The sequence below is a fragment of the Pestalotiopsis fici genome (genome assembly GCF_000516985.1).
Source record: "Pestalotiopsis fici W106-1 unplaced genomic scaffold PFICI_Scf_6, whole genome shotgun sequence".
NCBI classification, from domain to species: Eukaryota; Fungi; Ascomycota; class Sordariomycetes; order Amphisphaeriales; family Sporocadaceae; genus Pestalotiopsis; species Pestalotiopsis fici.
In genome coordinates this window covers 1,093,038-1,118,182 of record NW_006917096.1, presented here as the reverse complement: position 1 = coordinate 1,118,182, position 25,145 = coordinate 1,093,038, and the positions used below count along the sequence as shown (strand labels likewise).

General features: G+C 51.4%; 8 protein-coding genes across 8 annotated transcripts; 6 read left to right on the top strand and 2 right to left on the bottom strand.

The window, feature by feature from the left end:
• Window positions 1-2,070: 2,070 nt before the first annotated feature.
• On the top strand, window positions 2,071-2,922 carry PFICI_08809 (uncharacterized protein; the record flags this gene model as incomplete). The annotated part of the gene is made up of 1 exon (XM_007837390.1): window positions 2,071-2,922. One exon carries the CDS (start codon window positions 2,071-2,073, stop codon window positions 2,920-2,922), a length of 852 nt encoding a protein of 283 aa, XP_007835581.1.
• Window positions 2,923-5,696: 2,774 nt separating this feature from the next.
• On the top strand, window positions 5,697-7,085 carry PFICI_08808 (uncharacterized protein; the record flags this gene model as incomplete). Its single annotated transcript, XM_007837389.1, has 3 exons — window positions 5,697-6,014; window positions 6,083-6,209; window positions 6,268-7,085. The coding sequence occupies 3 exons, from the start codon at window positions 5,697-5,699 to the stop codon at window positions 7,083-7,085; spliced, it is 1,263 nt and encodes a 420-aa protein (XP_007835580.1).
• A 4,170-nt stretch (window positions 7,086-11,255) lies between these two features.
• Window positions 11,256-12,392, top strand: PFICI_08807 (uncharacterized protein; the record flags this gene model as incomplete). The annotated part of the gene is made up of 3 exons (XM_007837388.1): window positions 11,256-11,516; window positions 11,785-11,853; window positions 11,913-12,392. 3 exons carry the CDS (start codon window positions 11,256-11,258, stop codon window positions 12,390-12,392), a joined length of 810 nt encoding a protein of 269 aa, XP_007835579.1.
• A 1,341-nt stretch (window positions 12,393-13,733) lies between these two features.
• On the bottom strand, window positions 13,734-15,563 carry PFICI_08806 (uncharacterized protein; the record flags this gene model as incomplete). The annotated part of the gene is made up of 1 exon (XM_007837387.1): window positions 13,734-15,563. One exon carries the CDS (start codon window positions 15,561-15,563, stop codon window positions 13,734-13,736), a length of 1,830 nt encoding a protein of 609 aa, XP_007835578.1.
• A 1,848-nt stretch (window positions 15,564-17,411) lies between these two features.
• PFICI_08805 (uncharacterized protein) lies at window positions 17,412-18,379 on the top strand (the record flags this gene model as incomplete). The annotated part of the gene is made up of 2 exons (XM_007837386.1): window positions 17,412-17,848; window positions 17,947-18,379. The coding sequence occupies 2 exons, from the start codon at window positions 17,412-17,414 to the stop codon at window positions 18,377-18,379; spliced, it is 870 nt and encodes a 289-aa protein (XP_007835577.1).
• Window positions 18,380-19,301: 922 nt separating this feature from the next.
• Window positions 19,302-20,220, bottom strand: PFICI_08804 (40S ribosomal protein S5; the record flags this gene model as incomplete). The annotated part of the gene is made up of 3 exons (XM_007837385.1): window positions 19,302-19,619; window positions 19,702-19,885; window positions 20,081-20,220. 3 exons carry the CDS (start codon window positions 20,218-20,220, stop codon window positions 19,302-19,304), a joined length of 642 nt encoding a protein of 213 aa, XP_007835576.1.
• A 344-nt stretch (window positions 20,221-20,564) lies between these two features.
• On the top strand, window positions 20,565-21,081 carry PFICI_08803 (40S ribosomal protein S25; the record flags this gene model as incomplete). The annotated part of the gene is made up of 3 exons (XM_007837384.1): window positions 20,565-20,622; window positions 20,796-21,005; window positions 21,056-21,081. 3 exons carry the CDS (start codon window positions 20,565-20,567, stop codon window positions 21,079-21,081), a joined length of 294 nt encoding a protein of 97 aa, XP_007835575.1.
• A 2,110-nt stretch (window positions 21,082-23,191) lies between these two features.
• On the top strand, window positions 23,192-24,710 carry PFICI_08802 (ADP/ATP carrier protein; the record flags this gene model as incomplete). Its single annotated transcript, XM_007837383.1, has 5 exons — window positions 23,192-23,228; window positions 23,511-23,531; window positions 23,666-23,742; window positions 23,842-24,087; window positions 24,147-24,710. 5 exons carry the CDS (start codon window positions 23,192-23,194, stop codon window positions 24,708-24,710), a joined length of 945 nt encoding a protein of 314 aa, XP_007835574.1.
• Window positions 24,711-25,145: the final 435 nt, after the last annotated feature.

Sequence of the window (25,145 nt, the reverse complement as noted above, 5' to 3'; positions counted from 1 at the left end):
GTCGACAAGTACACAGAGCAAACAGCAACAGTATACATACAAGATCCCGAGGTGGATCTCTGACGGCTCGTCGCAAAATTGGGATAGGAATTCGAGGCGCTTGGTGCGATGTTGTCAATGTCGACGATGGAGTGATGTGGCGGTCGGAGTGAAAGAAAAGGTTGGATGCGCAAGAGCTCCGACGACAGAAATGAGCCCGTCTGTCCAGCACTTAGCCAGAGGGCAAGTGCTCTGACAGCAGTTGGCAATGGAAAGTGTGATGTTGATGGCGACGAAGAAGGACAAGACTGTCAACGATGGGTTCTTGAAAAATAAGAACAGAAGTACCAAATTCAATCTGGACCGACACGGCGGGCGCAAGTCCTGCAAGCACTCGGATCGAAGTTGGGAAGGTGAAGGAAGTTGTGGGTTGGAAGTTGCAAAATCGACAAATTGGAAGGCGCCGGGTCAGGAGATGTAGAGTCTTGATTTCTGCCGGGCCCCGTTTGCAGGCGGCGGTTTGATTATTCCATTCTGCCATTATCCCATTTTTTTCACCACTTGGCAGGCATCACCTATTGATTATTCCATTGACTTATCGATTGTCCTTGCGAAGGCTTCTCACACTAGCTGTGGTCGATCTCTGTGCAGCTACAATCAATGCCATTTGACCTGCGTCATTAAGCTGCCATTGTTTGATGGCCAATGTAGTCTACCGTCTGCACTTGCATCGACACCTCAATCACTTTACTTTACTCCGAGGATTTACTCTGACGAGACTCCTGCAATGGTCTAATGCAAATACCTTAACGCACTCGGTACCATGTTCGTCAGTTTGAATTCACTATTACTCTATTTCTCCAGCTACACATCCTGTCAGGAAATAACATGTCAATGCAATAACACCAAATGACTCCAGTTCCAGTGCTGAGGAACATTCAGGCAGTGTGCGTGTTCTGGTAGGTCTATAGACATTAGTCCGTTCCGATATTTATTGACAGTGGGTGTGGAGACCGGAATGAAGCAATGAATCTTGATGGAGATACAGAGAGAGGTCTAAATTGGCGAGGGCAAGGCTGCGAGGCTGTAAAGATGTGAATACACCGGATTACTTTGATGCCTTGCTGGGCAATCAGATGGGAACAAGACTGATTCACGGTTCTTGACAGCATAGGATGGGTCGCCTTTACGGGAAGATAAAAAGGACATGCAGAGTTCCCTCTTGTCTGCCCCATACCTAGCAGCCAAAATCTACACATGCATCTCCAATGGCGGCTCAGCAGAAAGACCAACCAGGTGTTTGGAAATATGCCCACAATTTTTAGAGATGTTATACTCTTGTGCTCCACTCGGGTATTAGCAAATGGCTGCCTAGCTGCGCCAGCCCGCCACCACTCAATTGGCTAGCCGATTTGTGGGCACGGTTCAAATTTGGATTTCATGCATCTTATGGCATGCAACTTTATTGTGACTCGTGGCTTGGTAAATTTTGCATGTGGTGCAAGAAAAATGAGACTACAACAACGAGGCACAAAATCTACAATCCCCAAGTCACAAATAGACAAATAGACAACTGTTGGGTGTCGCCTGTTGGCTCGTTAGATGCCGGCCGGCCTTGGCTCTTTTTCCCCCCATGTCGAGTTTGCTCTCTCTGACAATGTCAGCAGGCCATTCCTCAGACCCATCAAATACATTACTCATGCGAACAAAGAGCACCGTGTTAGCCTACCCCCTTAGTGTTTGCGCCATCCATTGCTTAGCTGACTTGTCAATGAAAAACGTCCTGGCTCTTTGTCTGCTCTTCCGCCATTTCCAGATTTTTCCCTTTTTCTTTGTTTTCATCCCTGCCCTATTGACACAACAACGTTTCGACAACTAACGGAGTCGCTACTCTTCAATGCACAATCGTCAAGTTGGTCTATGAGGCAGCGCTTCCACCCTCACCATGAATGAATCACAACAAGTCAGAGAAGCGTGTGTCGGAGTCCAACTTTGCGCTGTATTTAACGGTGCGATTTGGCAGGAGGACGCAGAAGCATATAGCACAATTCCTTATTGAAGCAGATCAGCAACGAACCCCGATCAGACAAGATGACACTTACCAGCAAAGACGTTTACTTCACCAACAAAGTCGAAAAGATCCGGGACCAATACAACTTGTTTTGGTCGTACCCAGAGGCACAGGCCGACGTTGATGCGTACCTGCGCGGGGATCAATATCACGAGTATCGAGATGCCCAGAAGTGGATCAAGAAGTCCAACTGTTTCCAGCCGGACGAGCTGCTGGATTCAGACCCTGTGGTGTTTGCACAAAACGACAAGGCCCTCATCATTGGCAACCTTCACTCTTTTGATACGCAACAGCACCCCAAGGATCCCAAAAAGGCCGGCATGTCCTTCATCCATCTTCTTGGTATTCCCAGGGCGCAGATATTCAACGGGGTATCATTGACTCCAGATAACTGCAATATCATTGACGATATCATTAGCCTCTTTGAGTCAAGGTGGGGCGTAGAATGTGCCAATCATTCCTTTCGAACTCAAGTTGTAGAGCATCAACGCAATGCTATCAATGAAAACGCACAAGTACAGATCAAGGATGTTGAATCAGACAGAGATTCGAACCCTCGACGGTTCCAGGAGGAGGTACAGAAAGCCAAAGATCGAGCCACGGAGTCGACCAACCGCTGGGACTGCCTGCAGTCTGTCGCCCGCGAACTCAAGGTTGATGACTTCAACTATGGACTTCATCTTTGGCCCGACCAGTCCGTGCCTCATCTACACGTGCATGTTGTTGCACGTCCGTCGTTCATGCGTCAGTTCTCAACCAAGGAACACGACGAAAAGACGGTGGATGCACGAGAGTTGCGAAATTTCATACTTCCCTATGGATTGGAGGAAACAGAGCCTCTAGACGTTGAGGTAACGTCCGGCTATCCCTAGTCAGAGCGTCACTTCTCAGGCGCAAAAAAGTACGTTCGAATTGGCCTCGTATGATTTCAAGGATGTATGACCATTTGGCGTTCTCTGGACACATTGAGATCCAATAAGGGTTGGGAAACAATTCTGCAGACAATATACCAACCAGTTTGACGTCCCATGAAACATACCGATTGCGAATTTCAGTGCCTCAGTAATATGAAAGTACGAAAATGCCAATGTCCAAAGTAATGAATAATCATTAATTTATACCATACGACCACGATTTTGAATTGGCCAAGGTATGTAGAAATGTTCGAGAGGTGCTTTTGGCCCTGGATTTTGCCAGTAAGTGGTAATCTCAGTCTATATGCCCATGGTGATCTGAAAGTCAAGCATACTACCCACAAGACAGCACACCAGCCTCACAAGCCAGGGATCAACAAGCAATAAGATTGTGGCATTGCTTAGTCCATCAACCTTGAGGGTAATCCTTGGCTGCTCTGGTGATGTAAATTACTGTGTAACAGTATCTAAAGTGAGACCACCTGTGAGTTATAATAGATTGCCAGCATGTTTTCACTAGCAGCCAACACATCCGATATCGCACACACTGCAGCAGGCAAGTTCTTTCAAATGATCATCGGCAGCCTGTTTACATCTGGTTGGTACCTTTGGTGATACCGTGCGCCCCAAGCGGTCTGCGTAATGATCGTCATCGCAGGACCCGTCGAAAGAATACGCAAGGCAAGTTTTTGTCAGGAACAGAAACAAGAAGGTCGGGGCAACGTGGAAGCTGGATTGGCTGGTAACACTCTCAAGTTTGTGTCGACAGACAACAAACAGGGCGAACGACAACTTGGTGGCCAGTGTGTGACGACAATGGGCTCCATAATTTTCTCGAACAAGAATTTGCCTTGGATGAGCCCCCGATGGAGACACGCCCACCGATCGGCGCTCTCGCGCGATTTGTGATTGAGTGACGGGATATGAGTTCATTGCAAGAGTAGCACCGGCACCGGGGCACCGGAGGTTGGCAGGTGGGCTCCCGACAAGGCAACGGACCATGGTCTGCCGGCACGGTACCCAATTCCTCTTTCCCGGTAGGGTCGAGAAGCGAGATGGGCCAGCCAGCCAACCACCACTGCAGCCCAATACATAGTTTACTGGCCGGTCTAAACCAAACAATGGCACATCAGCTCCTGGTTCCTGGCTTACTCACCTGCCACGCTGCTTGGTAAAAAGCCACACGCGCGTTCAATATTGTAGATCAGATGAAGATCAGTCTGGTTAAACACGCGTGCAGAAAAGAGCGGGCATGCGCAGCACATGCGAGCTTGCCGTCGATCGGCTGAGAGCGGGCTGCTCTCGTCGTAAGCCTCTCCATTGATGTACACACGACTCGAGACAAGAAGCAACGAGGAAACATGGGACGACGGGCACATATCATCTCATTGTGTGTTCTTTCCACGAAGGAACTTTTGAAGGCGTTTTTGTGAAACTGGCCCTGAGCAAGCGCAAGGTGAAACACGGGATCTACAGGAGATGGTTTATACTTAGCACCGCCTTAGGCCGGGGGTTTGGCAATGGAAGCAATTTTTTTTGCGGGGAGATACTAAATGCAGCCGAACCAGCCTCGTGGGCAGAGCGTTTATAGCCACAGCAGCGTGTCATGCCATGAATTCATCATGGGCCAAATTGACGCAGGGCCGCGTCACCGCGTTTGGAACAGCTTGCGCGTAGCCCAAACCAGTCTGGCTCGCTGGTTGGTGGACCGTCCGATTGGGTGGGTTCTATACATGGGTTAAGTTCTAGACTGGATTATAGTACGGCTTATACACCTTTGCACTGGGTAGCAACCGGGGATTTTCTAAACAGCATACGGCATCGGAGACTCCACAAGAAGCCAGAACAATAGCGGCGTTTTGTCAACAGCACAGCAAGCACAGCCCAAAGTAGTACACATTGCAATTCGCCTTTTGGTCGTTTGCCGTGAACCGTCTCTGCCATCCAGTCAGGGCGCATGGCGGCCCGTTGAGGCTCACTGGGACATCCCTGACCCGTGACAATGACTGCCGGCATAAGGGTCCACCCAGTAAATCGACGGCACCAATATCGTGAGCTTGTCTTGCTCTTTCTCTGGAGCAAAGCCCACTCGGATTGAGGGATCCCACTGGGTCTTGGCGGGACCATGGAGACGATCTGAGAGAAAGCAAGCCAACAAAGTCCCCATGTTGCTTGACGCTCAGAGCTGAAGTCAACCGTCCACAACCAACCGTCCGTTCTCTGGCTGGGAGTCTGGGACTCTGGCTGAGCTGAGACTTTGCCCTCCACGCAATCGTCAACCCAGCGCTTGTCTGAGAACAGCGGAGCACTCGTCTGTCGTCTAGAGTATATTGCGAACCTGAGGGACCCACTGACCCTCAGCTGGGGATGATTTTGAGGCTAAGTATAACGTTATGATAATGACGAATGAAGCAAGCGACTAGGGTTATCGAAAAAAGAAATGGCTTGCGGCATCATACAACCATGACGAGAGTCATTGCTCAAATCACGTCGTCAATTCTGATTATAAGAAGACTCGAGAGTCCTCTCATCCTCCCGACTCGAAATATTCTCCAGAGCATCAAAAAAACAGCTTCAATACAAAACAAACAAAAAAAAAACCATCCCTTCTTCGCTTGTATTTCCATCGTTCCATTTTTGAACTATAGCAGCCGGCTGCCACTCGTCAAGTCAGCCTAGCTGCTCGACATTCTTTTCTCACCGTCGAGATCCTGATATCTCCATTCTTCAATATGAAGTTCTTCACAACCGTGGCAGTTCTTGCTGCCTCTGTGGCTGCTGCCCCCTTTGACATTGCAGCTCGCCAGGAGAGCAGCTCCTTGCCGCCGCCTCCCGACTTTTCTGGAGTTCCTTCGGGACCTCCTCCCTCGGGACCTGCTCCTACGGGACCGCCTTCCTCTGGCTTCGACCTTCCTCCCGCTCCCAGTGCGGCAGCAAAGATGGCTCGTCAAGAGAGCGACTTTCCTCCCCCTCCCAGCGGCATTCCCAGTGGACCTCCCCCAGACTTCTCGGGAGTTCCTACTGGCCCGCCTCCTTCAGACTTCCCTGCTGTAAGTGATGATGGCACAGATATAATCTATATAATCTTTGACCAAAAGCTAACAACTGAACTTTCTAGCCTACGGCTGCTGCCAAGCTTGCACGCCAGGACGCTTCGGATCTCCCACCTCCCCCCAGTGGCGTTCCCAGCGGTCCTCCACCCTCTGGTCCCCCGCCATCTGGACCACCTCCATCTGATGCTCCTCGTCCTACTGCCGCTGCCAAGCGCCAGGAAGAGAGCTCTGCCCCTCCCCCGCCTCCCAGCGGTATTCCTAGCGGCCCTGCTCCTTCCTGGTCCTCCACCCTCTGGACCTCCTCCTTCTGACGCTCCTCGTCCTACCGCTGCTGCTGCCAAGCGTCAAGAGGAGGGTTCTGCTCCTCCTCCGCCTCCCAGCGGTGTTCCTAGCGGTCCCCCGCCCTCGGGCCCCGCGCCGACCGGCCCTCCCCCCTCGGATGCTCCTCGCCCTACCGCCGCAGCCAAGCGTCAGGAGGAAGGCTCCGGTCTGCCCCCGCCTCCTAGCGGTGCTCCTAGCGGCCCTGCCCCCTCGGGTACCCCCCCTCCTCTGCCCAGCGGCGTCTCTGCTCCCCCGCCTCCTCCTAGCGGTTCGGCCGGTGCTGCTCAGCCCCCGTCTCCCTCTCTAAAGGTCCGCCAGGACGGTGATGCTCCCCAGCCCACTGGCCCGCCGCCTTCCGGTGTCCCCTCTGGCATCCCTCCCTCGGGTGTCCCCTCGGGCGTTCCCCCGCCTCCTCCCAGCGGCTCCGCTCAGCCTCCTTCCCCGACTCTGAAGGTTCGCCAGGATAACGCCGCTCCTACCGGCCCGCCTCCCTCTGGCGTTCCCTCGGGTATCCCTCCCTCTGGCACCCCTCCTCCTCTGCCTAGCGGTGCCTCTGCTCCCCCGCCTCCTCCCAGCGGTTCGGCCTTGCCTCCTTCGCAGACTCTCAAGGTCAAGGTTCGCCAGGACAGCGACGCTCCTCGTCCCACCGGACCTCCTCCTTCTGGTGTTCCTTCCGGCGTCCCCTCGGGCGTCCCTCCGCCCCCTCCTAGCGGCAGCGCCCCTGCCGGCCCTGCTCCCAGCAACTAAGAGGGTGGCTCAATCTTTGATACAAATTAGAGAGACTTGCGCGGCAGTATTCACCTCACCTCAAGGGTTACTAATTACAGTCATGCCCGTGACCGAGGTATCAATTGTATTTTAGGCGAGAAATACACCATTTGTGCTTTTCTCACTTGTTATTTGGAAGAAGGATCTCGGGTGATGGATATACCAACGCTCCTTTATGTAGACATATAGAAGAAAAATGAAGAAAAGGGATGACATGAGAAAAAAAATCCAACTACTGTGTGCAAACATGTGTGATAGGTTCCTCGAGTTGCAAACGTCTTGCCGGCAACTGCATGACAAGCTGGCTTCCCATACAAAAGGGTATCCTTACCAAATCATCTGAAATTCATTCGAAAGAAGTGTGGACATGTATCACTAATTTTTGAGCAACGATATGGTAGATTACTTCGTGTATTGTGCGTAAGATACATGCATGCTGCCTTTGACCAGAATAATGATACATGGTATATGGGGAAAAGACAAATCTTTGGCAAAAGAAAAGGAGAAGGGCTTGAGTGATCGATCCGCACCGGAAGTTCATCACGGTTCGGGGAGTAAGGAAGGCGTAAGGTTCTCGGGAGAGAAAAAGAAAAAACGATTCAGCCGCTTGATCCTTTGTACTGAGATAAGAGGGGGAAAAGAGTTATGGCGTATTGTTGTAATTTGGGGCCAGCTAAATTATAGTCGGGTCGGTTAGACGGAATCGTTCATGGCTAGGGTGGGTTACTTTACTGTGGAGCTGATGCCCAGGCCCGAAATTTGCTTTGATCGTTTTCCTCGTATATTCTCGACAATCCAAAAGTTTTCCCAGATATTGCCCAAAATAGAAGTCAGGATCAAAAAGGGGCATGACGGCTGGGGTCCGGACGAGGAGGGACTGGCTCTGGACGTGGTGGCGGTTTTGGTGCGTGATGATCAACGGCATCCGGCGAGGTAAACTCGTACCTGGCATTGCCACTGGTAGAAGACGACGCCATGGTGTTGTTCGGCAAGGTGCTTCGTAGAAGGAAACGAGCAAAGCTTGATAATGCCACTGAGTGAGCGTGGTTGCAGACTTTTCACTGAGTGGTTGGGAGGATTTAGTAAAGACGAGATGGAAAGAATGGTTGTCATGCTCATGAGAGCAACCGTCTTGATATATCACATTCAAAGATGAGTTTATCTACTTGTCAGCACTGGCAATCCCCCCCCACACCCACCACGGGAGCTCGAATTTGTTCGAGCTTAATTTGACAGGCGGATCAGATAACGAAGAGGTCTTCCGTTTATGGGGAGACTGTTTCATGCTCAGTGGTCCTCGGCGGGCTACAAGAGGGTATATTGGACAGTTCCCCATGTGGCCCCAATAGGCATGAAACCTTGTGATCGTTTGATCCTCGAACGGTAGGGTGGCGACACTATGTCCATGGCAATTTTTTTTATTTTATTTTATTTTATTGGATCGTGATCGGTGATATTCTTCGGGGAAGTTGGACGCGAAGAAGAAAGAGCTGGTACCCAGTAGTAAACGGCCCAGCTCAGCGCTCAGGCTTTCTGAAGAGTATGGCAGTCGAGAGGGAATTGTGACGAGTCTCGTAGACTGAGGTCATTGCGAGCAGGGATTCCAAACAAGAGGCCGGGCCGTGCCTCTAATGACCTTCTGGAACGAGATGCTAAGATTGCGCAAATACTCACTCGCAATGTAGATGCCACGCTCCTAGCGGCGGCGGGCTTGTTGTGCCGTGTGCACGCGCCTCTCCGGACGTTGAAGATGCCTGGTTTTCGATGGCCACGTTTTCGGGTAGATGCCGCTTGGATCAACTGGCACGTCTGGCAAGCACCAAGCCAACCAATCTTGGATCCTCTTGTGGGGAGCCATCGCTCACTGCTACTTCGGAAGATGTGGAGTTATGACAGGTAATAATATGACACGGATAGGAATCTGCATTTTCCACCCAAGCGAAAGAAGGAAGGATGCAAAACGTATTTTCCCTTGCTAATGTTCTGACCGTGTCACCGACCATGTTCTTGTGGTAATGATGATTTGAATCCTCTTGTCAAGCGATTATGCTGCTGGCTGGACAAGAGAGGTTTTACCTTTGATACCTCCCTTACTAGGTACCTACTTTCTTCAGATCAGATACCGAGGTGTTCGTTCGTGGCTCCATACCCTTCTGTGATCCGCGGTCAAACGTGCTAAGCGGGCACTAAAATAAGCTTCCAGGGAATATTTCGTCGGCGACAAGGAAAAGAATTAATGGCTACTTCCGTCGTTCGTTTCGCTAGAACGAACCATCGAACGACTAGAACGACTACCGAAATTTCCAGGCTCATCGAATGAAGACTAAACAAGATGTCATAGGTGGTATCGTTTGATGAACAGCACGCAGTTAAGAAGGAAAAAAATAGGAGAGTTTGGTTTGTTGTACGTAACTAACTGACATGGTTCAAGATAGGCTCGCAGCTACCTAGTAGGCAGTATGTAATGTGGCTTGAGGTAATGTACCAGCAATCCGTCAATCCATGCTAACAAACTAAACCGAACCCTCCTGTCGCGGCAGCTGCCGGAGCGAGGATTTGTGACATATGCGACTGTATCATTGTAACGATACCTTCCTATACACTGGACACGACACACATCATCCGGTGCCTTCAATGTTCATACATTGAGATCTCTACATGCAGGTACCTTGATGTACGGTACAGGTCAGTTGGATAGCCGCTTGGTATGTCACTGCCACCAAAATCTCAATTGCCGTCATGAGCAAGATTGTTTCTTCCCTCACTCCAAGCTCCTGAGTTGTCGCAAAGTGGCATTCCGAAGTCGTGCTCCGGAGGTTACACGGCCTTTTGGGGAAGTCTTCCCGGTACCAATAGGCCATTACAAATGTTTCAAATACAGACCAACGGAGCCTGGTTCATCATCGTCGTCGTCTTGGACCACCGCCACCGAGAGTCACTGACCTCTAATCTCTGACCCTGATTCGTATGAAGCGCGACTTGATTGAGGCTTTTGCTCGCGATATTGTTCTTTCTTTCTCATCGCGAGTCGCAACAAGGGTCCAATTTTGTCCGAGCGCGCAGGCATCATGTCCATGTACCTCTTTTTCTATGTATGTCACATATGCAGGTCAGACGAAGCAGCACCCAGCAACAGCCACGCAAGGCACCAGGCATCTACTAATAAGTACGCACGCACATCCATGGTCGGGGGGTGCGCTGTCCCCATGTTCGTGTGTTGCATGCTTCTATGCACGTCGAAGCTTTCTCGAACCTTTCCAGCTCTGTGCTGAGGCAAGCACAAGCACTCGGATCCTAGAAGCTGGCTGCAGAATGTTTTGCTCTCAGCATGCCAAGGATGGTATTCTTCTGCAGCACACCTTGGCTTTGCCCTGCTCTCTGTTGTCATCCCTTGTCATTGCTGTTTTGTCCATGCTTGATCACAAAAGGGCAGGCGGCCGTGATTGAGGCGTGGCCTCTCTCGTTTGTGCGCCATGAATATGGGATGGGATGGGATGGGCCCATAATCGGCTGTGCCTTGGCCCAAATCCTAGGCGCTGCATCTGCAAAACATCGTTGCTCTGCTCGACATAATAGCCGCGGATGACTCGAGCTCAAATTTACACTTGACCCCAGCTAAAAGTGCTGCTGGTTGCCGAAGTGGGCGGTGTCGTCGGTCCTGATAGGGCAGATCATGTCCCCAAGCCTGTCACTGTGGCTCCCCTATGCCCATACCCCGCAGACGTTACCCCGAGCGGCGGCAGCACATGGTATCGCGTCGCTCATCACTCACATTAGTCCAGAGCCTGGACACAAGCCGAGAGAATGATGCCGACTAAGTGGACAAACCAACGAGGGGTCAAGATTTCCGCTCGTCGCTTTAAACAACCTTCTCTTCACCTTTGTGCGACATTTATATGAAATCCTTTCGATTATTTTCTGCCGCTGACCAGAGTTTTGTATCCATTGCACAACAATCCCATCGCTGTAACAACGGCAACCCACATTTTGCAACGAACGGCCCAGCTAGGACAAGGCCTCTCCACTGAAACATGTAAGTCATCCTTTATGCACGATATGAATTACGTCTTGGCACTGGACTGAACAATGATGCGGAAGAACACTGCCGTCCCCAACAGCAAATCTTCAGTACTTTACTTTATCGACAACATGTCTTCTCCTCTGAAGCCCCATTGGCACCAGCCCTCTCACCCTGCCATCCAGGAGGTGATCATCAATGATCATGAGTTCACCTCCAAGAGCCTGTCCAAGGTGACACTGCCGCCCTTCGGCTTGTTTGCCAAGATGGACTTTCCTCCGTGCACTTGGGCCGAGGAACCGACATACGCCACGGTCCAGGTGGACAAGAACAAGCATCTCAACCTGAACAGCGATCTGCTCTACCTGAATCACAGCTGCGAGCCCTCACTAGTTAGTGGTTCCCAGTAATCATCTCCCGGTCTTCCTCTATTATACAGCATCCGCCCTAGTCCTGCTTGGAAGTGCCACCTCGCCCACCCGGTTTAGACCCTGCTGAAGGTGACATTGGCAGAAGCCACTCCTGCAGCGGCTCGGGACGTACGAAACCACGACCGTGACACTGACAACGCATTCTTCACATGCCCATGCCCGCCCTTCGGATTGCGCACTACCATGGAGGACCTGTAATGTGGTGTCATCAGAGCTAACGTGTTATCAGATCTTCGATACTGCAAACTTCAACATCCTGGTAGGCCCCAAGGGCCTCCAAGTGGGTGAGGAATTAACTGTTCGTCGATCCCAGGCAGGTATATCACATGTTGACCGCTTTTGCTCACGTTATCCCAGTTCTTTTATCCGTCCACGGAATGGGAAATGGCTCAGCCGTTTGACTGTTTCTGCGGAAAAGCCACGTGCCGGGGGCGAATTGCAGGCGCCAAGGACATAACGCCTCAGCAGTTGGCTGGTCTCTGGATCAATGGCCATATTCGTGAGCTGATTGAGCAGCAAGGAGCCGGTCACAGCGGAAAGTTGTCTGCAAATGGAAACACCGCCGCCGCCGCCTCCGCCAGCAGCGGCCAGGAAGCGATCGAAGATCCCACTGCACTTGCGCTGAAAGATGCCTTGAAGCAGGCGGAAAAGGTCGTTGAAGCTGCCAAGTACGCTCTCCGTGCTTACAGCGAGTCTTCTCAAACCAAGGAGAATGGAAGATTCCCAACTGCTGGTCAATCTGCGGTCGCAGAGGCTAACGCCGGATACACTCACCGAGGACCGACCTCCAGAGAACTCAGTGGCGAGATGGGCGGAGATACCGCCATTGCCGCTTAGATTTGAGTGACATTTGGGGCCGAATAAGCATTGCCGGCCTCGAGTCTCACTCCAGGAACTTCTTCTTCCATTCAGTTTCTCTTCTCTCATTACTACTGTTTTCAACATGCATATTTCTTTTCAGACTCTCAACAGTCTGTGAATCTGAATCCTCAAGTTTGCAACAATTACTATCTTGAAGCCTCTCAAATTCTATTATTCTTGAGCTTTTGATTTGTTCCTATCGTATAGCATTCTGCATGCTTTCCAAACTACCTACGGCCAATCTTGGTCATGTCGTGTTTGTTGATGCCGTATCTCAATCCAATGATCGCGCAATACAAAGTTTCAATGTGACTCTATGATCGGCGTGTCCATATTTCATATATATTATTGCACATTAAACTCGGAAATCTTATCAAAATGAGATTCTAGAGATGCTTTAACATCTTTTCAAAGGTGTCACCAAGTTTCTCATTCAATTATTGCGCCCTGTGATCCTCTTTCAGATCGATGACCCCTACAACTATAGTTCATTTTGTGATTGATCAAATGTCTGGCCTTGTCTCACCCACAGCCTTGGCCAAGAGGCCGAGAGAGATCATGATAACCAAGTGTCAGTAAAGCGCCATTTTCTTTGGTGGCAAAGTCTCCCGGACCAAGTCAGCTAGTCAGGCGAGTGTAGCTTCTCACTTTCAGGTTCCAAAAACTACATGATGTTGCCATTTTTGATCGCGATCATCGTTGGCTAATATATGGCAGTGTGCACCTACTGCTAAGGAAGCTGCATCCCGTACGAAGAGCTGTCTCGCAGCCGCACCATTCAGCATGGACCGGACGGTGATGATTATGGCCTGGAGGTATTCGAGATGCAACGTATCCACCATATAATCACAAATATAATGTCTCCTCTGTTGCCATCAAGTGAATTTGTTTTGAGAGAATATTTTACAAATCCAACATGACAGAAAACAAGAAACCGGGTTCTCTTGCTGGCTACCTTGTATAGTCGATGTCGTTTCCAGAGCTGATGCTGCTTATTAACTAGGCCATTGCAGACCTGCGGTGGTGACGAAGCTGGTTCCTTTGCGCCAGTATACAAGTATCATTCTGGCCAGAATCTTGTGAACCGCATTTCACTCATCCTACAGCACACAAGAGTGGGCATCACACGAATGGGTGCATTTTCAATAAATATTTCTATTGGTCTTGATCGCAAACGCCCAAAACTCCATGCCATCCGGAGCGAACAAAATCCAACAAACTAGACCCTTTGGTTTTTGGTACACTTAGTATTATGTTTCTTCTCTATTCCGATGCGCTTTGTTGATACTGCCAAATCAAATGCTATATGCAAGAACTCTACTCGGACCAACGACCCCATCCACCGCGTTTGGCTTCTTTGTCACTGCCCGCACCTCCTGCGTATCCTCTCTCTTCCTCTTCCCACTTGAGGCGCTCAACACGCGACCTTGCCAGGAATGCACGCGCGAATTTCCAGGCTTCCGTGTCCGCCAGGTTCCAAGCCTCGATAGCGTTACGGAGAGCGACATGGGCTGGGTCTTCGCTCTTGCCCATTTCACGGGCCCTTTTCAACAACTCGGGCTCCTGTGCGAGGTCTTCTTCGGTGGGGACAGGACCATCCGCGGGATCATGCTCCGGCTTGGGGCGGCGCTCAGGACCGGGTACAGGCGTCTCAGACTGGCCATTGTCTGTGCCGTTGACGGGAAGGGTAAAGCCAAAGTACCAGTCCAAGTCGCGAGGGACAGCTTCCCGCTCAGCCGTAAGCCATACAGAATGTGCGGTTGCAAAATCACCGGCTACGGCCTCCTTGAATGTGACAATACGTGCGGCACCGGAGACGCCGGTGCCGGAGTGCTCTTTTGTGAGTTCTGCCAACCACAAATCTCGGACCATCTTCCGGCGAACCCATGGAATATCAATATCGCTCTTCAACGCATTGAGGGATGCCATTGTGTAGGGGTGCGGTACTGTGCCGATGGTATACATTCCAGTCGTATTTCGGTAACGCGAAGGAGTAGAGATCTTCATCGGATGGGACGACACACAAGGTGAGCACTTTGGAAGATTCGGAGGGCAAGATGCCGGCATGGGCGTATCAGGACACGAGGTAAGCCAAACTGCCAAGTCCAGAGCGGGCTCAATCATGGTCGAGGTATGGCGGGGAAGAGGCTTCAAGACAGCCACGCCCTTGGGGAACGAATCCTGCCACGCGACATGGAGATGCGCATTGATGAGATAGTTCAGACTCTGCAATCCAGTCGCACGATTAGCCCCGAGTTGCTCAGCAACGAGGGGATATTTGTTCTCAATAGTCTTGACATTGTAGAATGCCAGACCGTCGTGCTTGGGGTCAACATCGAAGGTTTCGGCGGGTGTGGCGGCAATGAAATCCTTGGCATCTTTTCGCTCTGGATGTCTTAATGCAGTGGTGACGGCAACTGTAATCTCTGCCTTGGGACCAGAAAACAAGCCGTCCTCGAATCCTTCCCAACGCGTAAGCTTGGGGTACTCGCCTCGCCTGAGAAATGAAAGCAGGGGTTCATCCCGAGCTGCCATGGGAAGCAAGAGATGGTGAGCCAGCAGACCGCCGCCCATGTTTTCCCATGCCAGCCAACGCATCATATCCGTCTTGAAAGTCGGCTCCAGATCCATGAGCTGCAGCTCGTTGTACAGAGGATTATTCATAGCTTCGGCCGGACTGAGGATTATAGGCTTGAAACCCTGTGCCCACCATGCACGTCTCCATGTGAGCAGTAGGTCGCTCTCTGCATCCTTGGTCGCCTCTTCTCTCGGGATGGTTGGATCATAGTAACAGTAAATGGGGGGTCGCTCCATCAGCTGCGGGAGAAGCGATCGGTTCTCATCGAGAGTGACGGACGAGGAAAATGGAGAGCGCCAGTTCCAGTTCGAGTACCAAGAACTTCCAGCATAAGTGGAGTTTGCCTGCTCCGGCGGCTTATGTGACGCAGGCCTGAAGGGGTGCAGTATGCTTGCGGAGAATGGATTCGACACCTTTGGTATGGGAATCTTATGGTCGGCCAGGGTCTTGGATAGACTTGGACCCTGAGGGATAGAGCTTGGAAGTGTAACAAAGAGCGTGAACAGGGCAAAGATACCCAAGCTGGCGAGCAGCAGTGGTGCCCGGCGCGGGGACAGGCGTATCGGCATCTTGTATGAATGAGCGTTCGAATAGTCGTTTCGGGTAACGGAGTATTCAAGTGTAGAAGAGCAACGTCGTTGCTATCACAGATCGAGACAATCGACTGTGGTTGCAGTGGACGGTCCCGGCGACCAATTCGAGCCGCAATTGATGTGAAAGAGAGAATAGAATGGATTGTTTTTCTTGGTGCAGTGACAAGCTGTCAAAACACAGTTTGAGATTCCCCCAACTATGTCGCCATCTATCGATGATGGCAGCAACAATGTCCGGATCGATTCTGTCGTCGCATCCAGTTCGGAGCTTCTCCAACAGCAGTGTAGGTGAGGTTTGAAGTCAAAACTTCTTTGGTGCTTCCTTCGCCTGACCTAATGCGCTGGCGAGCGACGCGCAACGCCTAGCTAGGCGTGACTAGGTGCCTGCCTAGCACCTTTGTGGCCATGTCAGCGGGGCCCGTTTTATCTGCCTGGCAGTTTAGGTGCCGTCTAATGCGTCCGTCAACCACTACACCTTCCATAAGGGGGGGCTTACGTTACGCGACAATCTAAGCCACGCATGTCAAAAAAAGCAAAAAAGGGGTTCGGCCAAAGACGAGTCTGTGAAAAAGATAGGCTGTGCAATATCATCTCACATTTTAACAGAGATGTTATTATGTTATTATACTCAATCGATGAGATTTGTATCCCCAAGCAGGCCATTACTCAAGCTCTGCAATTGATGCTACTGTGTGAGAGTTGCGCACAGAATCATCCTGATATTACTGCTCGCATTCCATTTCAGCCCACTGAGCAAATGGCAGTTCACACGATCTTATTCAACTACCACGTACGGATCTTCCGTATAACGCATTGTAGTCCCGGAAAGTACAGTCATCATCTGACCAGGACAGGTCATGATAACTAGATTGAACAAAGTTAACCCTTTCTTCTCCGGACAGCCGTTATTTTATAACTCCAATTCACCTAAAACAGTGAATGATGATTGTTGCAGCTTTATAGTATCATCTTTTCCAATCTGAGAGAATGGAGGTGTAGCGCAGATTACGACGCAGATGTAAGGCGTGTTGTGAGAAGTAGCAAAAAGAGGATGCGCCATATCGCAAATCGTTGAATGTGTGAAACAGTCAATGGCTTTGCAAAGTGGTTGCCGAATTTCGTCATGGCAGCTGGGTCTCATAGCTCCGCCAACTGTGCCGCAGCCGGCGATCGCCTGGCGGTCCGGGCCAACGCCGGACATGCTCCGGAGTGGCGGTTGCCCCCGGAGCGCCGGACTCTAATGACTAGCCCTAATAGATCCTCCCGCAACTTATTGATTCTGCCAACAACAACAACAAACGGCAGTAAACTCATTGCAGTGCGGCACTCCTGGATTTATTTCACAGCATAAGGGAATCCTTATTCATTGAAGACTCGGGCACACTCCTCAATCACTGTTTCCTAAACCCAGCCAAGGGCAGGCCGACAACAAAAAGTGTGTACTCAGTCTCAAGCACGGGGAAAGCGGCCAGATCCTCCGTGAAGCTCCGTGAAGCTCCGTGAGACCCCGTTTTGCGACTCCCGTTTTGCGACTCCGTTTGAGGTCCGGCTCCGGAAACGCGTATCGTGGGTCCGCTCATTTGTCATTGGCCAGAGCTGATTCACTCAAAACTTAACGACAGCTTCCACTTTCCCAACTTCAAGCCGCCACGTTCAATTGAAATAGGTGCAACCCTTTCCTCTCTCACTACTCTCAGTCTGGTTTCTAAATCTGGAATCACTTTGATCCAGAATTCTGAGGTCACAATCCCGTTCAGCTCTTACCACAACCATCTCCGTCCATCACCATTGCAACCACGTAAGAACCCAAAGCAAGCTTCAACAATGGCCAACACGGGCACTCCCTTCATCTCATGCCTTGAGCCCACCAAGCTTGACAGGTACGACCGCTCCAAGCCTCACGACCAGCAGGATCCCTCGATTCCCCGTGCCTTTATGGACGCCATGGAGGTCCGTGAGGAGGTCTTTGTCAAGGAGCAGGGTGTCCCCCTCGAGTTTGAGCACGACAAGGACGACGGCAGATCTTTGCATTGGGTCATCTATACCAGCGTCAACCATATTCTCGATCACGAGATCAAGGACCCGGAAACCGGCGCCATCATCCAGCGCAAGCGCTCCGAGACCCGCTCGGTTCCCATTGGCACCCTGCGCGCGGTTCCTTTTCCCCACCCGCCTCACCCCCAGCCTGGCGGCCGCTACGTGGATAATGTCCTGCAGAATGAAGAGATCAACACTCTGACCGCCAGCCAGGAAAGACGCAGGTCAGTAACCATGAGTTGATGTGTTTCACCATGAGACACCCCAGTAGTCGAGCCCTCACTCATACCAGTCTGGGAGACAATCACTGACGAGAAAACAGAACTTCCATGCTTCCCTACGGCTATGACGCCCCGACCACCTTCCATGACGGTCAAGAGCCGTACATGAAGCTGGGCCGCCTGGCCGTGCTCAAGCCGTACCGCAAGATGAACGTGGCCGCCCAGCTCTGGGCCGCGGCCCGTCAGTGGCTGATGGAGCACCCAGGCTACTTCAACCCGTCGGTCAGCAATCTAGGACTCAACGCCCTCGCCGCCCGCGGTGCTGATGACGTTCCGAGCTGGCGCGGCCTCGTCTGCGTCCACGCCCAGGACGACGTTAAGGACGTCTGGGCCAAGTGGGGTTTCGTCGTCGACGAACGCATGGGCGAGTGGTGGGAGGAAGGCATCCGTCACGTCGGCATGTTCCAGCGCCTCCCGCTCCCGCCTCGCCAGGTTACGCTCACGCAGCTCCCGGAGCCCCTTCGACTCGCCTAGTAGGGAAGACACCGATGAAGGTTACGGGATCTTGACTCTAGAAAAGCGTGCGTATGGATGAGATCGCACAAACATGATGACTTCCGGAATCTGCCTACGGCAATGCTATGTGGATCAAGGCTTGTGCATGACCCTCTGAACGCGGCCGCCATGGAACGCTCTTAACCATAGGCCATGAAAGAACCTTGCAAGACGATGGAGTCCTTAAGTATTGGGATGCACAGTTGAGGTATGACGCTGAGAAATCATGGGTTCAGGACACTCGGCATTTGCACAAGAAAAGGGTCGTATTCATGGAGCAGTATCATGTTGCTCAATAATTGGCATGTGCACAGAGTACGCCAGACAATCCGAGAGCATGAGGGTATGAAGGTATGACGTGATGCGATGGCTGAGCTATGGACCTAAACAGCTACTGTTAGCGTAGGATGAGAAAGCAAGCAATGAACTGAATGACACAATACAGAATTTGACATTGTGGTCGAAATTTGTATATCCCGCTGATGAAAGCCCTTGATTAATTCGAAGCCGAGTCAAGCCTGGAATTCTCATCACGGGCAACTTTGGTTCGACACTTGGAGCTGGGACGGGACAGGTATGGGGTGGGAGGCATCAGGCCGGACTTGATTCATCACAAGCTGAGGAGAGAGCGTACAAGATAGTTCCAAAACCATTGACTCCTATTTACAGGCTTTTCAATGCATTACCGTCACATCCGAGTTTTCTCAAAGACGTTATTTGGGTAGTCAGATCATTTTTTGCTCATCCCTGAGCCGAGCCTTTTTCTTTTATGAGCCCTATGTGACATGAATGTCGTAAATCCGCATCCCGCCCTTGACCATAACGCGCAAATGCAAGTGATCGGCAAATAAAAGTCCAGATTTCTTTCCACGCCTGTGAACCCCCAATGCAAAGAAAACATTTATCGGTTGCTCTTGGCGACACGCTCCAGCTCGTCCTTCTTCTTGATGGCGTACGAGTTGCTGCTACCCTTGGCAGCGTTGATCAGCTCCTCAGCCAGGCACTCGGCAATCGACTTGATGTTGCGGAAAGAGGCCTCACGGGCACCGGTGGTGAGCAGGGCAATGGCCTGGTTGACACGGCGGAGAGGGGAGACATCGACGGCCTGTCGGCGGACGGTACCGGCGGAACCAATTCTGGTGGAGTCCTCACGAGGACCGCAGTTGACAATGGCGTCAACGGCGATCTGGATGGGGTTCTGGTCGGTCATCAGGTGGATCTAGAGGGCGTTAGAACAATTTATTTCTCTCAAGTATCATGGTGCGCGGCTAGCTTGGACGAGCTCGGGTAGGCGGTCTTACGATCTCGAAAGCGTGAGCGACAATGCGGACAGCCATCAGCTTCTTTCCGTTGTTGCGGCCGTGCATCATGAGCGAGTTGGTGAGACGCTCAATGATGGGGCAGTTGGCCTTGCGGAAACGCTTGACGGCATAGCGACCAGCAGAGTGGGGGATGTAGACGGGAGATCGGATCTGGATGTAGTCGCTGCACACAAAGATTCCATTAGCCTCCAATATGCTCTCTGACGTGGTGTTTTATTTTCGACAAGAATCCCTAAATGCTCTCCCCCGCTGCCTGGTTGCAATGTCGCCATTTTGCATAGTGGCATTGCAGCGCAGCGCAGCAACCGGAAGGAACAAAAAAAATTCGCAATGTCGATTCTGAAGGGGGCGCCCTTACGTCAAGGAGATGTCGCGGATCTCGACATCCTCGTAGGACCACTTGTTGAACAGCTTGATGGAGCCGATCTCAGAGGTCACGTCCTTGGGGAGCACCGAGGACTGGACGGCCTCAACTTCGATTTCACCGTTGTCAGACATTTTGGCTGGGAGTTGGCGCTCGAAAAATGTGTCTGACTGGTATTGTGACTGCGGTGTTAGTAAGGTCGGTGTTGTCGTTGGAAGTCGGTCTCGAAGTTCTTAATTTTTTGGTGATTGCGGCCCTAGCCAGAATTTGGCGACAAAGGTGCGGCCGCCCCACTTTCGAGCAAAATGTGGCCAATCAGACCCCGCTAGTCTAGGGTTGCGCTTGCCCGAAATTTTTGGTGTGGCCAGTAAACCTTTGAGTCTCATGTATTTCGACCCATCAGTATCATTCTGACTTGGAGACAACACACCTTTGACGATTCGAACCACCACCAAAGTCAACACCACAGATCGTCAACATGGCTCCCGCTGCTACCGGCGCCAAGAAGCAGAAGAAGAAGTGGTCCAAGGGCAAGGGTGAGTAAACGCACTTTTTTCCGAATCTTGTGCGCTTCGTCGACGAAACGGCCTTAGCGAGGGGCTCGCCAGTGGTGGAAGGGACGGCGGCCTTTGCATGGCAGCCAGCGAGCGAGCGATGCGTCATGACGACAACCATTCTTCAAAAGACACTTGACTGACTGTCACTGTAGTCAAGGACAAGGCCCAGCACGCCGTCCTGCTCGACAAGCAGACTTCTGAGAAGCTGTACAAGGATGTTCAGTCCTACCGCCTCGTCACAGTCTCGACCCTCGTCGACAGATTAAAGATCAACGGTTCCCTCGCACGCAAGTGCCTGAAGGACCTCGAGGAGAAGGGCCAGATCAAGTCTGTTGTCACCCACAGCAAGATGAAGATCTACAGTATGTCTCCCGTGCGCTCGCCCACACACAACATGCTGACATGTTTCTAGCCCGCGCCGTTGGTGCTTCGGACTAAATCTCACCACACAATTCACGATACCATGAAACGAACGTGACGTCGATCTAAAGCGGAACGGTTTGGCGACCAGATGGATCGAGGGTAAAAAAAGGGAACTCGATGGTTCTGGGCATTTTGATCTCCGGCGTAGCATCATAAGGACTGGTTTCAGCCTTCATAGTCAAGGCCGTTATTGCTTTCGACAGGGTGAGGTCAATAGAATGAAGTGTTGACCCTTCTGCACAACCTATATCCAATACTGCGCGATTGTCAGTTGTGATTCGTCTCGTGAAGTCTTGCATGGTCCTATGTATGACATCAACCTACCATGGAGTCTTGCCGTTGATTGTTACGCCCGAAGCAGATGAGCTGTTGGAGAGACTGAACTGTTCCACCAGCGGTATCAAGGTCTGTACCGAGGCAGTCTCGCTGCCACTTTTGCGTGCTGGTCTCACGTCTTTGCTTTGGGAGCACGTGCCTGGATACCGAGCAGAAGCCTTGCTTGTGTATGATTTCAACGCAAAGTGCCGTCGATTTGTTCCAGGTGGAACGGAAATGTGCAGTCACTGGCAATTGGCAGCTCGCTCTATACCTAGCCTGTAGGATATGATCGTGCCTCCAACCTAATTGCTGTCTTGCAAACTGATGTCACCGGGCTCAATGGCTCCATTCGCCTTTATGCTGTAATCGATAACCAAAATAGCATCACACTGTCCGGCGGCTCTAGACTTGTCTTGTTCCCGCTTCTCAAGCTTCTCAGCCGAATTTATCAGGTGTCATGAGCCAGTCCCAGTATGGTGGATTCTGTGCACTGCAGGTCGAGAACATAAGAGACACTTGTGCCTGTAATATCTATCGGCTGAGCGATTCAAAACGCATATTGGCTTTCTAGAGGTATTACTGCGAGATGGTTTCATACAGATCGAGAAACATGGAGAGCACCCGTCCAGGAGAAATGACATAATTCTAGAATCTATACCAAGCCGTCTCCCTATCTTGCCGTATCTCGTGCATCTGGGGCAAAATAATTTGTGTGCTAAAGATATGCAACTAACGGGAATGGAGTCTCCGAAAGAGACCAACCGAGATGGCGAGAAAAAAAATCTCTGCCACCTTGACTCGGGGACCCCTGAAACTGTAAGCTGGAGACTTTGGAGAGGGCCGCGCAGAGACCCGCAGAGGCGCTAGGAAATACCTACCCGAGATGGGCTTGCTGGTCATTCAACTGGGAGGTTTTGGCCACACGACACCAGGACCAAGGGATTGACGGACCTATTGGCGATTCCGTGTACCTCAGCAATCTTTTTTTTGCATGATAAGAATCCTTGGTGATTGGTAAAGAGTTCGTCCGACTTGTAACAATGCTGACAGGGACTAAAAAATGTGATGCGGTGTGTGTTCATGTACAGACTTTTTGTATGAAGCATCATCACCTACCTGTACCGGTGACTTGTTTTGTTTTCTCTTGAGTGATTTTCCTATGTCGCAGCTGCGTTTCGTGAAAATACGGGAAAGCTGGAGCGAAAGGGCTGGCTGACTTGTGAGGCAGCGGATCCCAATGAGGAGCACTGTTGTTGCGCTGTCATGGGCGGCATCCACACGAGCTGCTGGCGTCGACTAGGACTAGGTCAGGCTTGGTCAAGATACATAGTAGGTAGGTCCCCAGGTAGGTGGTAATGTAGCAGCAATTGTACCCAAAAAGCAAGGAAGGACTGAGCGCATTTTCACTATTTTCATGTGCAAGTGTCCTCTCAGGAGATCCACGAGTCGATCCAATAGTAGGTGAGCAGCAGCTAGAGAATCCCGTTGTACGACTAGCAGCAGACGGTCTGCACGAGTAGAAGCATATCCTGTTGTCCGGCCAAAGACGATTTGTGCACTGGACGGGGCCTAGGCTATTGCCGAGTTGTGCTCCGGAAAATTCGCGCGCGCTGGACTATTCCACGCTAGTGGGCAAGCGCACGGGCCACGGGCCATAAAAAGAGTTTCGGGGCCAGAATCAATTTTTCTGAGCTTCCAGTTCCTCTCTACATCGCGAGCTCGACGTTTAGCACAGCGTCTTTTCCTTTCCTTCATCAACTCTCCACTCCTGAAATCAAAGGTTGTCTTTGAGAGTAAAAGCGTCACAATGTCGCAAGAAAAGCCTACCGTTCTGGGCATGCCGCGTACGTTCTCCCGATGAAAATCCCTCGTATCAAGTATCCATCAATCCACGCATCTCGCGGCGCGTTCACCAGCCTGCCCGAGTCTTGCTCGATATCATCCATCGCATTCGTTTGCGGACCTCAATTGATCCATCAGAATCTCAATCGGGACCTGTTGCGTCTTTGCGGGCTTGGTTTCGGAGTAGACTCGCGGCTCCTGTTGATCCTGCTGCCGGTGCTGAGAAAATTTTCCCCATACGCAGAAACTTCATCAGAACCAATGCTAACATCAATCTTCTATAGCCTTCGTGGCTGACTTCTTGAGTACGTCTATCCGCAATGCTCCTTGAGCAGATTTCCTCGTCGAATCGACATCGCCAGCTCGAGCTGCAGTCGATGTCGCATATCCCGAGCGAGCACTCCGCATCCCCTGACAGTTGACTAATCCGATCCCACAGTGGGTGGTGTCTCCGCCGCCGTCTCGAAGACTGCTGCCGCTCCCATTGAGCGTGTCAAGCTCCTTATCCAGAACCAGGTAAGCACTTGTCCACATAGCATTCATTGATGCGGCGTCCAATTTCGAGCCGCGGTGGATGAACACGTGGTCACAAACAATTACTAACAAACCACGTAGGATGAGATGCTTAAGGTCGGTCGTCTCGACCGCAAGTACGACGGTATCGTCGAGTGCTTCAGCAGAACCGCCAAGGCCGAGGGTGTCATGTCCCTGTGGCGTGGTAACACTGCCAACGTCATCCGTTACTTCCCTACCCAGGCCCTGAACTTCGCTTTCCGTGACAAGTTCAAGGCTATGTTCGGTTACAAGAAGGACAAGGACGGTTACGCCAAGTGGATGGCCGGTAACCTGGCTTCCGGTGGTGTAAGTTACTTCGAAATGTCTCCCCTTATCGTTTCTACTTGCTGACATTCGTTCCTCAGGCTGCTGGTGCCACTTCCCTGCTCTTCGTCTACTCCCTCGATTACGCCCGTACCCGTCTGGCCAACGACGCCAAGAACGCCAAGGGTGGTGGTGACCGTCAGTTCAACGGTCTCGTCGATGTCTACCGCAAGACTCTTGCCTCTGACGGTATTGCTGGTCTGTACCGTGGTTTCGCTCCTTCCGTCGCTGGTATCGTTGTCTACCGTGGTCTGTACTTCGGTATGTACGACTCGCTGAAGCCCGTCGTCCTGGTCGGTCCTCTCGCAAACAACTTCTTGGCCTCTTTCGCTCTTGGTTGGGGTGTCACCACCGGTGCCGGTATCGCTTCCTACCCTCTTGACACTATCCGTCGTCGTATGATGATGACCTCTGGTGAGGCCGTCAAGTACAACGGTACTCTCGATGCTGCCCGCCAGATTGTCGCCAAGGAGGGTATCAAGTCGCTCTTCAAGGGTGCTGGTGCCAACATCCTCCGTGGTGTCGCCGGTGCTGGTGTCCTGTCGATCTACGATCAGCTCCAGGTCATCCTCTTCGGCAAGGCCTTCAAGGGTGGCTCTGGCTAAACACCTTAATACCCAATCCATATAGACGATTAAGATCACTGGTGGGGATGATGTAATGATGAGACCCGCGGACCATGGTTGATAAAAGTGTCATTTGGCGGTGGATGTTGCGGCGAAAAGGCTGTTACAGGCATCACAATTGTCGGTGGCGTTCTGGAACACGGAGGCCTTTGCAGCATGGGCGGCCTTTACGAAGATGTCCAGCTGCTGTAATTTAGACTCTAGGCAATTCCTTTATGTATTCGTTTTGCTCGCAACTGCACATCTCCGGATTCATTTTCAGCCAGAGGGAGTTCATTTCGATGGTTACGATAGACTTCTCTTTGCAATTGAACACTCGTGGTTACAATGAATCTTGAATTGGCTTTTCATGAGAATGAGTGTTTGCCTGCACAAGTATTTGCGAAGCCCATTACTGATCGCCATCAAAGTTCA